At 44.6% G+C, this 13873-nt stretch overlaps 1 protein-coding gene across 1 annotated transcript in view; it reads right to left on the reverse strand.

Moving 5' to 3' along the window:
• Positions 1-36: 36 nt before the first annotated feature.
• The window catches only part of mbd6 (methyl-CpG binding domain protein 6), a 35815-nt gene continuing 21978 nt past the window's right edge, over positions 37-13873 (reverse strand). Inside the window, exons 10-13 of the mRNA XM_061218824.1 lie at positions 10664-11326; positions 3389-3441; positions 2955-3021; positions 37-1407 (exon numbers count right to left, since the gene is read on the reverse strand). Coding sequence (XP_061074808.1) covers positions 1348-1407; positions 2955-3021; positions 3389-3441; positions 10664-11326 — 843 coding nt within the window. The 3' untranslated portion in view covers positions 37-1347. The remainder of the gene's footprint in view (positions 1408-2954; positions 3022-3388; positions 3442-10663; positions 11327-13873) is intronic.

Genomic DNA, 13873 nt, shown 5'->3' on the forward strand with positions numbered 1-13873 from the left:
AACATTTTAATCTGTTAAATAAAAAAAAACTCCCATATAAAAACAAAGCTACAGTTCACAATTTTAAAAGTATTTTCTTTACAAAACAAAAAAACTGTAAATATGGGGAAGGGTGTTTTGAGGGAGTAATACTTTACAAATGACCATTATTTCTAAAAAAAAAAAAAAAGTGTACAAAATAAAATACTAAAACTGTACATATGTACAAAATCCAATAGTAAAAATTGCATAATCTGCTTCATTATTACTTTTATTACTTAAATACGGTCAGTAACTGTGCCTATGTTGGTAGGGGACTGGCAGTCTGTCTCACAGACCCACAGTAACTGACTGGCTGTGTGTAGCAGTGGGTCTGTAGCTGTGGAACTCTGTACAGTAGGGGGTTGCCAGTTCAGAGACATTATAAGGGGCTACCTGAAAGAAGGACAATGCAGCTCGAGGAGATGAACTAATGGGGATGAAACAGGAACTGTTTTTTAACATGAACGGTGGGTGAAACCCCCAGGGGTACGGAGACCGTTTTGGGAAACAGGCTGAGATCCAATCAGCAGGGAGAGAAACCACCCCGCTGAGCCCTCAGGGGTCTCCCAATTCTAGGCCCAGAGCGCAGCTGTGTCTGCAGGGTTTTTAGTTCTTTTGTGGTTTCCTTAAAAAAATCAGTCGACAGGCTTAGGAAAGGAAACCAGGCTCGTCCCCAATGAGGAAGTAAACACACAAGTGATGAAAGGCTGAAGATCAGCACACAGAGGCACCTCCAGGACTTTCTCAGACTATACTCTTCCTTACATCCCCAGGCAGCTTAAAAAAGTTAGAGGCCCCATTTCCTGCCTCAGCTGATGAATATGAATTGATAATGATATGAGCTGACCAGTAGGTGGCAGCAAATCCCCATTCGTAAGGAACAGCTGGCGACACGGATGCTGCTGAAATGGCGTCTGACTGCATCCGGCAGTTGTGACCACACGACTCACACACAGCGTGCCGTCACACCTACAGCCGGCTGGCTTTCAAGTCCAGCACTAAAAAAGTGGGAAAACACACAAGCACACAAACTCGCGCACACACAAACACACTAATGTTTTCTTTGAATTCAAGTCTAATGCACACATTGGTGGTATTACTAATGCTGAGAAGGACTCAGACACTGGACAGTAAATCCCTCCGGTTATTAGAAGTACTACAGTGAGGACCGCAGGCAGTTACTAGAAGACCAGAGGACAGAGAGAAAGAGAGAGAGAGAATGTGTCCAAGTCTTGATGACCATCTGGCTCAGATTCACATTGAACTGTGAAGGGGAGGAAGCTGAGGTTGCCATAGTGCTGGTGTTGACAGGGTTCAAAATGGCCGCTATCTGAACACCCTCCTCCTCTTGCTTTTTACCGATCTCTCCGGCTTCTGTAGCACCATCTGAAATGCACACAAAAACAACAACATTACGGACAGTCATTCCAATAGGATAATAATATATGAGTAACAGTACAGCAGATCATCAGGATTGGAAGGCACATTTTATCCTAAAGAATGCTTTCACGGTAACCCCGTGCGTTTTATGTGTTCTCACAGAGCTGTGTTTTGGGCTGGTGAGAGAACAGCTGTGAAGCGCTGTGCGTTTTATGTGTTCTCACAGAGCTGTGTTTTGGGCTGGTGAGAGAACAGCTGAAAAGCGCTGTGCGTTTGGCGGCAGTGTGAGAACGGTCCAGCGGTCAGTGCCTGGCGGACACGCTGGCACGTGATGCGCGGGTCTGTAACATTCCGCCACGCCCACGCAGCGCACCATGTGAAAAAGCACACCCAGCGCACGGTCCACCTCCGGAGGGCCCAGCAGACCGGTCACACCCAGCGCACGGTCCACCTCCGGAGGGCCCAGCAGACCGGTCACACCCAGCGCACGGTCCACCTCCGGAGGGCCCAGCAGACCGGTCACACCCAGCGCACGGTCCACCTCCGGAGGGCCCAGCAGACCGGTCACACCCAGCGCACGGTCCACCTCCGGAGGACCCAGCAGACTGGTCACACCCAGCGCACGGTCCACCTCCGGAGGGCCCAGCAGACCGGTCACACCCAGCGCACGGTCCACCTCCGGAGGACCCAGCAGACTGGTCACACCCAGCGCACGGTCCACCTCCGGAGGGCCCAGCAGACTGGTCATATCTGCAGGGCTTACATGCACTGCACTGCCCACAGGACATCTCGGGGAAAACCTTTATGTCTTCCAAAATATTTATGATGATCGTTGGATATAATCCGTCCGAGGTCTTCAGAACTTCCTGGGCAATAGGAATCATGTTCCTTACGTTTCTCTTCCTGAATTTAAAGCATGTTCTGGGACGAACCCAGGCAGAAAATATTGCCTCACTTTAAATCAGGATTTCAGACTCAAATCCTGGAGAGCTGCAGTATCTGCTGGTGTTTGGTGCATTTTGGCACTTGGGAGCTTCATTAACTCCGCTCACAAGCCTTCCCACAACTAAAATGTCTGCCAATGGAAAGGAGAAAAGTAAAATGGCAGAAACTCCAGAACGTGAGGTAGAGATTTTATTACAGGTTGGTGGGGGGTTGGGCTTGGTTGGTGCGGGGTTGGGCGTAGGGAGTAGGTTGGTGGGGGGTTGGGTGCAGGTTGGGCATAGGTTGGTGGGGGGTTGTGTGTAGGTTGGGCATAGGATGAACGTAAGTTGGTGGGGGTTATGTGTAGGTTGGTGGGGGTTATGTGTAGGTTGGGGGGGGCGTAGGTTGAGCGTAGGTTGGTGGGGGGTTGTGTGTAGGTTGGGCATAGGATGAACGTAAGTTGGTGGGGGTTATGTGTAGGTTGGTGGGGGTTATGTGTAGGTTGGGGGGGCGTAGGTTGAGCGTAGGTTGGTGGGGGGTTATGTGTAGGTTGAGCGTAGGTTGAGCGTAGGTTGGTGGGGGGTTATGTGTAGGTTGGTGGAGGGTTGGGCGTAGGTTATGGATCTCACCGTAGCTCTGGGCTCCTCTGAAACCCCAGTGTCCATCTCCCTGGAGCCATCTGGTTCCCGTGGCAACCTAATACACACACACACACAAATGGGACATCACTCAAGTACATCACTGCAAAGAAAAGAGCACTGTACTCTGTAACCAATGAAATCTTTAAAAGTGTCTCAATAACAGGAATCATAAACTCTGGCCCTCAAATCCAACCCTGCTTTTCTTTTTTAATTAGTTGCCAGACGGTCTTCACACCGGACTCCCAGGTAAAGCGAGGGTGGAAAGCCAGCAGTTCTCTGCCCTCGAGGACCGTGATGTGCTGATCCCTGTTCTATAAACCACAATATCCACCCTAGATCTCCACCCTACAAGCCACTGGAGCTCCAGTGTCCATTATGAGTAATGGTGCACCTGATTGGTCAGGGCAGGCCATGTGACTTACACTTGCTTTCTCTTCCTGCCTCTCCTGGCTCCCCCAGTCCTGACTGTGGGCCCCTGAAAGAGCAAGGGGGGCATTACACTACAGAGTAATGATACATACACACACGCACAAACACGCCAACTCACACATTCATGCCCAGACACAGACATACAGAGAGGTCAGGAAGGAGGTTTGGTGCCCTTGATGAATAAGCATAAAAAATTCGACAAATAAAAAAATAAAAATGTATATTGACATAAGCTTTAAGGACATGTTACATCTTCATTTTGTTAAGCTAAATAAAGGCTTTCTTCACCTCGTGGAATTGAGCCAAATTATACCAGTGCACAAGATCACTGCAGCGCAGGTAGAGATACAAGATCACCACAGCGCAGGTAGAGACACAAGATCACTACAGCGCAGGTAGAGACACAAGATCACTACAGCGCAGGTAGAGATACAAGATCACCACAGCGCAGGTAGAGACACAAGATCACTACAGCGCAGGTAGAGATACAAGATCACCACAGCGCAGGTAGAGACACAAGATCACCACAGCGCAGGTAGAGATACAAGATCACTGCAGCGCAGGTAGGGACACAAGATCACTCCAGCGCAGGTAGAGACACAAGATCACTCCAGCGCAGGTAGAGACACAAGATCACTACAGTGCATGTAGAGACACAAGATCACTACAGAGCAGGTAGGGACACAAGATCACTACAGAGCAGGTAGGGACACAAGATCACTACAGTGCAGGTAGAGACACAAGATCACTACAGCGCAGGTAGAGATACAAGATCACTACAGCGCAGGTAGAGACACAAGATCACCACAGCGCAGGTAGAGATACAAGATCACCACAGCGCATGTAGAGACACAAGATCACTACAGCGCAGGTAGAGACACAAGATCACTACAGCGCATGTAGAGACACAAGATCACTACAGCGCAGGTAGAGACACAAGATCACTAAAGTGCAGGTAGAGAAGGAGCAGACTTCAGCAAAGATACAATTTGGAATAAAAAATCCAACATTCCTCCATCGCCGGCTAACCTCCCTCACGACAGCGACAGGCTGTGTGAATATAACGCCCATGTCAATGGGAAATGAAAACAGCTCAGATCAGAGGCACACGGCCGAAAACAGCTCATCTTACATCTGATTATAATCACAAACGTCACGTTATTTACTGCCAAAAACTAAATGAAACTAAAAAACAGCACTGGATTAGTTTCAAATGGAAAAAACATCACAACGACAAATGACACTTCCAAGTATTTAACAAGTTGAGTTCTACAAGTGGTATTGCCAGCGTTCTCAAGACCTGTAGAGAGCACCATAATTCATTAGACAGGGACACATTCAGCATTATTTTGGTTCTGTACTCTAGCAGACTGAGCGCTGTAATTTGATTAATTTTCATCCATATCGGATTAACCATTTTGTGCATAGCCTCTCCCATTTTTCAGCATAAAAAATATTGGACAATTTTACATAATGTAGAATAAAGTCATTTTTAATATAGGGTTGGATATCCTTTGCATGCAGTGACTGGTTGAAGTCTGCGAGGCACAGACATCAGCAGAAGCTGGGGCTGTTCTCTGGGGCTGCTCTGCCAGGCCGGTTTCTGGGACGTTTTGCCTTCAGTCTCGTCATCAGCAGGTAAAATGACTCGACCAATCAAGGATTATCCACTTTTTGGCTGAATTTTAGTTTTCAGTTGTAAAATTAAATTGTGTCCTTAATTGTCAGCTAGCCATAAATGTGGAAATACAGATTAATCGTTACATTTCCATCGAAGCCAGCGACCAGGGGCTCGTTTCACCAAAGATTTCTCCTGCACTTTCTGCTGGATTATACCGCTTTAGCTCTGATTAATGGGTTTATGCTGGATTATACCACTTTAGCTCTGATTAATGGGTTTATGCTGGATTATACCACTTTAGCTCTGATTAATGGATTTATGCTGGATTATACCGCTTTAGCTCTGATTAATGGATTTATGCTGGATTACACTGCTTTAGCTCTGATTAATGGGTTTATGCTGGATTACACTGCTTTAGCTCTGATTACTGGGTTTATGCTGGATTACACTGCTTTAGCTCTGATTAATGGGTTTATGCTGGATTATACTGCTTTAGCTCTGATTGATGGGTTTATACTGGATTACACTGCTTTAGCTCTGATTAATGGGTTTATGATGGATTACACTGCTTTAGCTCTGATTAATGGGTTTATGCAGGATTACACTGCTTTAGCTCTGATTAATGGGTTTATACTGGATTACACTGCTTTAGCTCTGATTAATGGGTTTATGCTGGATTACACTGCTTTAGCTCTGATTAATGGGTTTATGCAGGATTACACTGCTTTAGCTCTGATTAATGGGTTTATACTGGATTACACTGCTTTAGCTCTGATTAATGGGTTTATGCTGGATTACACTGCTTTAGCTCTGATTAATGGGTTTATGATGGATTACACTGCTTTAGCTCTGATTAATGGGTTTATGCAGGATTACACTGCTTTAGCTCTGATTAATGGGTTTATGCTGGATTACACTGCTTTAGCTCTGATTAATGGGTTTATACTGGATTACACTGCTTTAGCTCTGATTAATGGGTTTATGCTGGATTACACTGCTTTAGCTCTGATTAATGGGTTTATACTGGATTACACTGCCTTAGCTCTGATTAATGATCTTATACTAGATTACACTGCTTTAGCTCTGATTAATGGGTTTATACTGGATTACACTGCTTTAGCTCTGATTAATGGGTTTATACTGGATTATACTGCTTTAGCTCTGAGTAATGGGTTTATGCTGGATTACACTGCTTTAGCTCTGTTTAATGGGTTTATGCTGGATTACACTGCTTTAGCTCTGATTAATGGGTTTATGCTGGATTACACTGCTTTAGCTCTGATTAATGGGTTTATATGATGGATTACACTGCCTTAGCTCTGATTAATGATCTTATACTAGATTACACTGCTTTAGCTCTGATTAATGGGTTTATACTGGATTACACTGCTTTAGCTCTGATTAATGGGTTTATACTGGATTACACTGCTTTAGCTCTGATTAATGGGTTTATGCTGGATTATACTGCTTTAGCTCTGATTAATGGGTTTATGCTGGATTATACTGCTTTAGCTCTGATTAATGGGTTTATGCTGGATTACACTGCTTTAGCTCTGATTAATGGGTTTATACTGGATTACACTGCTTTAGCTCTGATTAATGGGTTTATGCTGGATTATACTGCTTTAGCTCTGAGTAATGGGTTTATGCTGGATTACACTGCTTTAGCTCTGATTAATGGGTTTATGCTGGATTACACTGCTTTAGCTCTAATTAATGGGTTTATATGATGGATTACACTGCCTTAGCTCTGATTAATGGGTTTATGCTGGATTATACTGCTTTAGCTCTGATTAATGGATTTATGCTGGATTATACCGCTTTAGCTCTGATTAATGGGTTTATGCTGGATTACACTGCTTTAGCTCTGAGTAATGGATTTATGCTGGATTACACTGCTTTAGCTCTGATTAATGGTATTATGCTGGATTACACCGCTTTAGCTCTGATTAATGGGTTTATGCTGGATTATACCACTTTAGCTCTGATTAATGGGTTTATGCTGGATTACACTGCTTTAGCTCTGATTAATGGGTTTATGCTGGATTACACTGCTTTAGCTCTGATTAATGGGTTTATATGCTGGATTACACTGCTTTAGCTCTGATTAATGGGCTTATGCTGGATTACACTGCTTTAGCTCTGATTAATGGGTTTATGCTGGATTACACTGCTTTAGCTCTGATTAATGGGTTTATGCTGGATTACACTGCTTTAGCTCTGATTAATGGGTTTATGCTGGATTACACTGCTTTAGCTCTGATTAATGGGTTTATATGATGGATTACACTGCCTTAGCTCTGATTAATGATCTTATACTAGATTACACTGCTTTAGCTCTGATTAATGGGTTTATACTGGATTACACTGCTTTAGCTCTGATTAATGGGTTTATACTGGATTACACTGCTTTAGCTCTGATTAATGGGTTTATGCTGGATTACACTGCTTTAGCTCTGATTAATGGGTTCATGCTGGATTATACCGCTTTAGCGCTGAGTAATGGATTTATGCTGGATTACACTGCTTTAGCTCTGATTAATGGTATTATGCTGGATTACACTGCTTTAGCTCTGATTAATGGGTTTATGCTGGATTACACTGCTTTAGCTCTGATTGATGGGTTTATACTGGATTACACTGCTTTAGCTCTGATTACTGGGTTTATGCTGGATTATACTGCTTTAGCTCTGATTAATGGGTTTATGCTGGATTACACTGCTTTAGCTCTGATTAATGGGTTTATGCTGGATTATACTGCTTTAGCTCTGATTAATGGGTTTATGCTGGATTACACTGCTTTAGCTCTGATTAATGGGTTTATGCTGGATTACACTGCTTTAGCTCTGATTAATGGGTTTATGCTGGATTATACTGCTTTAGCTCTGAGTAATGGGTTTATGCTGGATTACACTGCTTTAGCTCTGATTAATGGGTTTATGCTGGATTACACTGCTTTAGCTCTGAGTAATGGGTTTATGCTGGATTACACTGCTTTAGCTCTGATTAATGGGTTTATGCTGGATTACACTGCTTTAGCTCTGATTAATGGGTTTATACTGGATTACACTGCTTTAGCTCTGATTAATGGGTTTATGCTGGATTATACTGCTTTAGCTCTGAGTAATGGGTTTATGCTGGATTACACTGCTTTAGCTCTGATTAATGGGTTTATGCTGGATTACACTGCTTTAGCTCTGATTAATGGGTTTATATGATGGATTACACTGCCTTAGCTCTGATTAATGATTTTATACTAGATTACACTGCTTTAGCTCTGATTAATGGGTTTATACTGGATTACACTGCTTTAGCTCTGATTAATGGGTTTATGCTGGATTATACTGCTTTAGCTCTGATTAATGGGTTTATGCTGGATTATACTGCTTTAGCTCTGATTAATGGATTTATGCTGGATTATACCGCTTTAGCTCTGATTAATGGGTTTATGCTGGATTACACTGCTTTAGCTCTGAGTAATGGATTTATGCTGGATTACACTGCTTTAGCTCTGATTAATGGTATTATGCTGGATTACACCGCTTTAGCTCTGATTAATGGGTTTATGCTGGATTATACCACTTTAGCTCTGATTAATGGGTTTATGCTGGATTACACTGCTTTAGCTCTGATTAATGGGTTTATGATGGATTACACTGCTTTAGCTCTGATTAATGGGTTTATATGCTGGATTACACTGCTTTAGCTCTGATTAATGGGCTTATGCTGGATTACACTGCTTTAGCTCTGATTAATGGGTTTATGCTGGATTACACTGCTTTAGCTCTGATTAATGGGCTTATGCTGGATTACACTGCTTTAGCTCTGATTAATGGGTTTATGCTGGATTACACTGCTTTAGCTCTGATTAATGGGTTTATGCTGGATTACACTGCTTTAGCTCTGATTAATGGGTTTATGCTGGATTACACTGCTTTAGCTCTGATTAATGGGTTTATATGATGGATTACACTGCCTTAGCTCTGATTAATGATCTTATACTAGATTACACTGCTTTAGCTCTGATTAATGGGTTTATACTGGATTACACTGCTTTAGCTCTGATTAATGGGTTTATACTGGATTACACTGCTTTAGCTCTGATTAATGGGTTTATGGTGGATTACACTGCTTTAGCTCTGATTAATGGGTTCATGCTGGATTATACCGCTTTAGCTCTGAGTAATGGATTTATGCTGGATTACACTGCTTTAGCTCTGATTAATGGTATTATGCTGGATTACACTGCTTTAGCTCTGATTAATGGGTTTATGCTGGATTACACTGCTTTAGCTCTGATTGATGGGTTTATACTGGATTACACTGCTTTAGCTCTGATTACTGGGTTTATGCTGGATTATACTGCTTTAGCTCTGATTAATGGGTTTATGCTGGATTACACTGCTTTAGCTCTGATTAATGGGTTTATGCTGGATTATACTGCTTTAGCTCTGATTAATGGGTTTATGCTGGATTACACTGCTTTAGCTCTGATTAATGGGTTTATGCTGGATTACACTGCTTTAGCTCTGATTAATGGGTTTATGCTGGATTATACTGCTTTAGCTCTGAGTAATGGGTTTATGCTGGATTACACTGCTTTAGCTCTGATTAATGGGTTTATGCTGGATTACACTGCTTTAGCTCTGATTAATGGGTTTATGCTGGATTATACTGCTTTAGCTCTGATTAATGGGTTTATGCTGGATTACACTGCTTTAGCTCTGATTAATGGGTTTATGCTGGATTACACTGCTTTAGCTCTGATTAATGGGTTTATATACTGGATTACACTGCTTTAGCTCTGATTAATGGGCTTATGCTGGATTACACTGTTTTAGCTCTGATTAATGGGCTTATGCTGGATTACACTGTTTTAGCTCTGATTAATGGGTTTATGCTGGATTACACTGCTTTATGGTCCAGCCTATTGGAGCATTCCTGTACCGCCTATTACAGGAGTTAATAAAATAGGTTAATCGATTAAAATTCACCTGTCACCAAAAATTTAGAGGATTTAGAGGTTTTTTTAACCTTTCCTCCATGCAGAGCTTTTAAGAATCATTGATATCCTTGGGTTTGCACTTGGAGCCTCCTCTACAGTTGAGACCACAGGTTTTTGATTGCCTTTAAGTCTGGAGACTGAGATGCCCATTGTAGAACATGCATGTTGTTTTCACTATACCATTTCTGAGTGGAATTTTATGTTTGGAGTCATTGTCTGGTAGGACTCTCTCTCACACACTCTCACACACACTCTCACACACACTCTCACACACACTCTCACACACACTCTCACACACACTCTCACACACACTCTCACACACACTCACACACACACTCACACACACACTCACACACACACTCACACACACACTCACACACACACTCACACACACACTCACACACACACTCACACACACTCACTCACACACACACTCACACACACACTCACTCACACTCACTCACTCACACACACACACTCACACACACTCACACACACTCACACACACTCACACACACTCACACACACTCTCACACACTCTCACACACTCTCACACACTCTCACACACTCTCACACACTCTCACACACTCTCACACACTCTCACACACTCACACACACTCACACACACTCACACACACTCACCCTCTCTCCCAGGGCGTCTTCAGGCCCTGTGTGGTTCTCTGTGCCGTTGACCCCCTGTGGCCCCTCGCCCCGCCCCTCCCCCTCAGACAGCAGCCCGTTGCTGTAGGGGTGGGCGGGGCCTCCGTATGGGTGGGCGGGGCCTCCGTATGGGTGGGCGGAGCTGCAGTCGGTCTTGGCCTGCTCGGGGAAGGCGGGGGGGGCCGGGGGCTCACTGCGCTGGCTCAGGGGGGCGGGCGGGGAGGGCGTGTCCTCGCTCAGTTTGGGCGTGCCACGGGCGGGGGACTGAGCCGCCTCCATGCCCAGCCGGGACAGGTCGGGGTTCCGCAGCGAGCAGGCCCGTCGGGGGCTGAGGGGGGGCGGGGCGCTGGGCTGGGGCCCCTCCCCTGGGACAGAGGGGGGCGGGGCCAGGCTGGGGTCCGGGGACCGCCCGCTGACCTGCAGGAAGGAGGTGTAGATGGTGTCCATGAAGGAGCTGTAGGGGTCCAGGAGGGCCCCAGGGGCCCCCTCCCTCTGTGGCTGGGGCCCTAAGGCGTGGCTGGGGTTGGGCACGGGCTCCGGCGCCAGCTGATTGGCTGAAATGTTGTCCTGAGGGGCAGGGCTACTCGCTTCATGCATGCCCATTGGCTTCTCCCCTCCCATGGAGAGGGCGGGGCCCATGTTCAGCTGAAGAGGAGAGGGAGGGACTCAGTCATCAATCACATCACATGAAATTAGAATAACTCCTCCCACTTCACAGCAAGTAATACCTCTAATACCTTTGTAACCATCATACCTGGGTCAAACACATACAGTGCATTCGTAAAGTATTCACAGCACTTCACTTTTCCCACATTTTATGTTATAGCCTTATTCCAAAATGGAATAAATTCATTTTTTTCCTCAAAATTCTACGCACAACACCCCATAATGACAACATGAAAGAAGTTGGTTTTTTCTTTTGTTTTTTTTTTGCTAATTTATTAAAAATAAAAAAACTATCACAGAAATCACATGTACAAGTATTCACAGCCTTTGCTCAATACTTTGTTGATGCACCTTTGGCAGCAATTACAGCCTCAAGTCTTTTGAATTATGATGCCACAAGCTTGGCACACCTATCTTTGGGCAGTTTCGCCCATTCCTCTTTGCAGCACCTCTCAAGCTCCATCAGGTTGGATGGGGAGCGTCGGTGCACAGCCATTTTCAGATCTCTCCAAAGTTGTTCAATCGGATTCAAGTCTGGGCTCTGGCTGGGCCACTCAAGGACATTCACAGAGTTGTCCTGAAGCCACTCCTTTGATATCTTGGCTGTGTGCTCCCTCAATCCTGACTAGTCTCCCAGTTCCCGCCGCTGAAAAACATCCCCACAGCATGATGCTGCCACCACCATGCTTCACTGTAGGGATGGTATTGGCCAGGTGATGAGCGGTGCCTGGTTTCCTCCAAACATGACGCCTGGCATTCACGCCAAAGAGTTCAATCTTTGTCTCATCAGACCAGAGAATTTTGTTTCTCATGGCCTGAGAGTCCTTCCGGTGCCTTTTGGCAAACTCCAGGCGGGCTGCCATGTGCCTTTTACTAAGGAGTGGCTTCCGTCTGGCCACTCTACCATACAGGCCTGATTGGTGGATTGCTGCAGAGATGGTTGTCCTTCTGGAAGGTTCTCCTCTCTCCACAGAGGAACGCTGGAGCTCTGACAGAGTGACCATCGGGTTCTTGGTCACCTCCCTGACTAAGGCCCTTCTCCCCCGATTGCTCAATTAGACAAGCGGCCGGCTCTAGGAAGAGTCCTGGTGGTTCCGAACTTCTTCCATTTACGGATGATGGAGGCCACTGTGCTCATTGTGACCTTCAAAGCAGCAGAAATGTTTCTGTACCCTTCCCCAGATTTGTGCCTTGAGACAATACTGTCTCGGAGGTCTACAGACAATTCCTTTGACTTCATGCTTGGTTTGTGCTCCGACATGCACTGTCAACTGTGGGACCTTATATAGACAGGTGTGTGCCTTTCCAAACCATGTCCAATCAACTGAATTTACCACAGGTGGACTCCAATTAAGCTGTAGAAACATCTCAAGGTTGATCAGTGGAAACAGGATGCACCTGAGCTCAATTTTGAGCTTCATGGCAAAGGCTGTGAATACTTATGTACATGTGATTTCTTAGTTTTTTATTTTTAATAAATTTGCAAAAATTTCAAAAAAAACTTCTTTCATGTTGTCATTATGGGGTGTTGTGTGTAGAATTTTGAGGAAAAAAATGTATTTATTCCGTTTTGGAATAAGGCTGTAACATAAACTGTGGGAAAAGTGAAGCGCTGTGAATACTTTCCGGATGCACTGTAACTGTTTTGGATGCAAATACTTTTCTACGCTTTACTGGGCTTGTCTGATGTATTGGAACCTTACGAAATACACTCAAAAGTCCAAACCCTGCCTTCTGGTCCTCTTGGTTGGCTCAATTGCACCAGGCAAGATCAATTGACAACTGGAAAATATTTGAATCCAAAACAATTAAATATTTCACCCAGGTCTGGTAACTATACTGTAGGTACGGGTTGACTCCAATGTACCAACACTGTCACATTTGACTTAAAGTGTTCAACGTCAGCGTGTTCTCAGAGAAGGGGGAGGGTTAAACCGTGTTGTGGTTTGAGGGTGTTTGTAGCTGCAATTCCTCTGTTGACTGTTAGAGACCATAATTACCTTTTGTACCTTTAAATATGTCACAGTTGTAAGTATAATGTAATAATAATGTGTTTACCGTCGCATTGTATCTACCTGAATAATTACAGTGTAATTACAACGCAATTACACTGGCAGCAAGTTCACAATGCAAAGTAGCACTGAATAAATTTACTCTTACATTTGCATTAATGTACCAGGCAGCATTTATTCAGAACAATGATTATGATTCTTACATCTGTTCCCTTCAGGAAGCTGGGAAACAGTTTAATAGACTACTGAGGTTAAGAGCAGTAGTTTAGCCTTTCATTTAGCCATCATCAGCCTTGCTGTCGAGAGGTTTGGTAAGGTGGAGGAACAGGAGATCAAGCCCTGTTAAGTGAGGAACCGCAGGGCTGAAAAGATCAGCTGGCTAAGGCAGGAGCTGAGGCATCCTGAAGCGGGAGTTGCGTAGGAACAGGCGAGGAAGAGCGGAATGTGCTAGAACAGCTCTGGGCTCCTCAGCATGGGGCTCAGCACTCTCCAGAGCAGGAGGGCCAAAGACTGG

The sequence above is a fragment of the Conger conger genome, chromosome 14 (genome assembly GCF_963514075.1).
Source record: "Conger conger chromosome 14, fConCon1.1, whole genome shotgun sequence".
Lineage (NCBI taxonomy): Eukaryota > Metazoa > Chordata > Actinopteri > Anguilliformes > Congridae > Conger > Conger conger.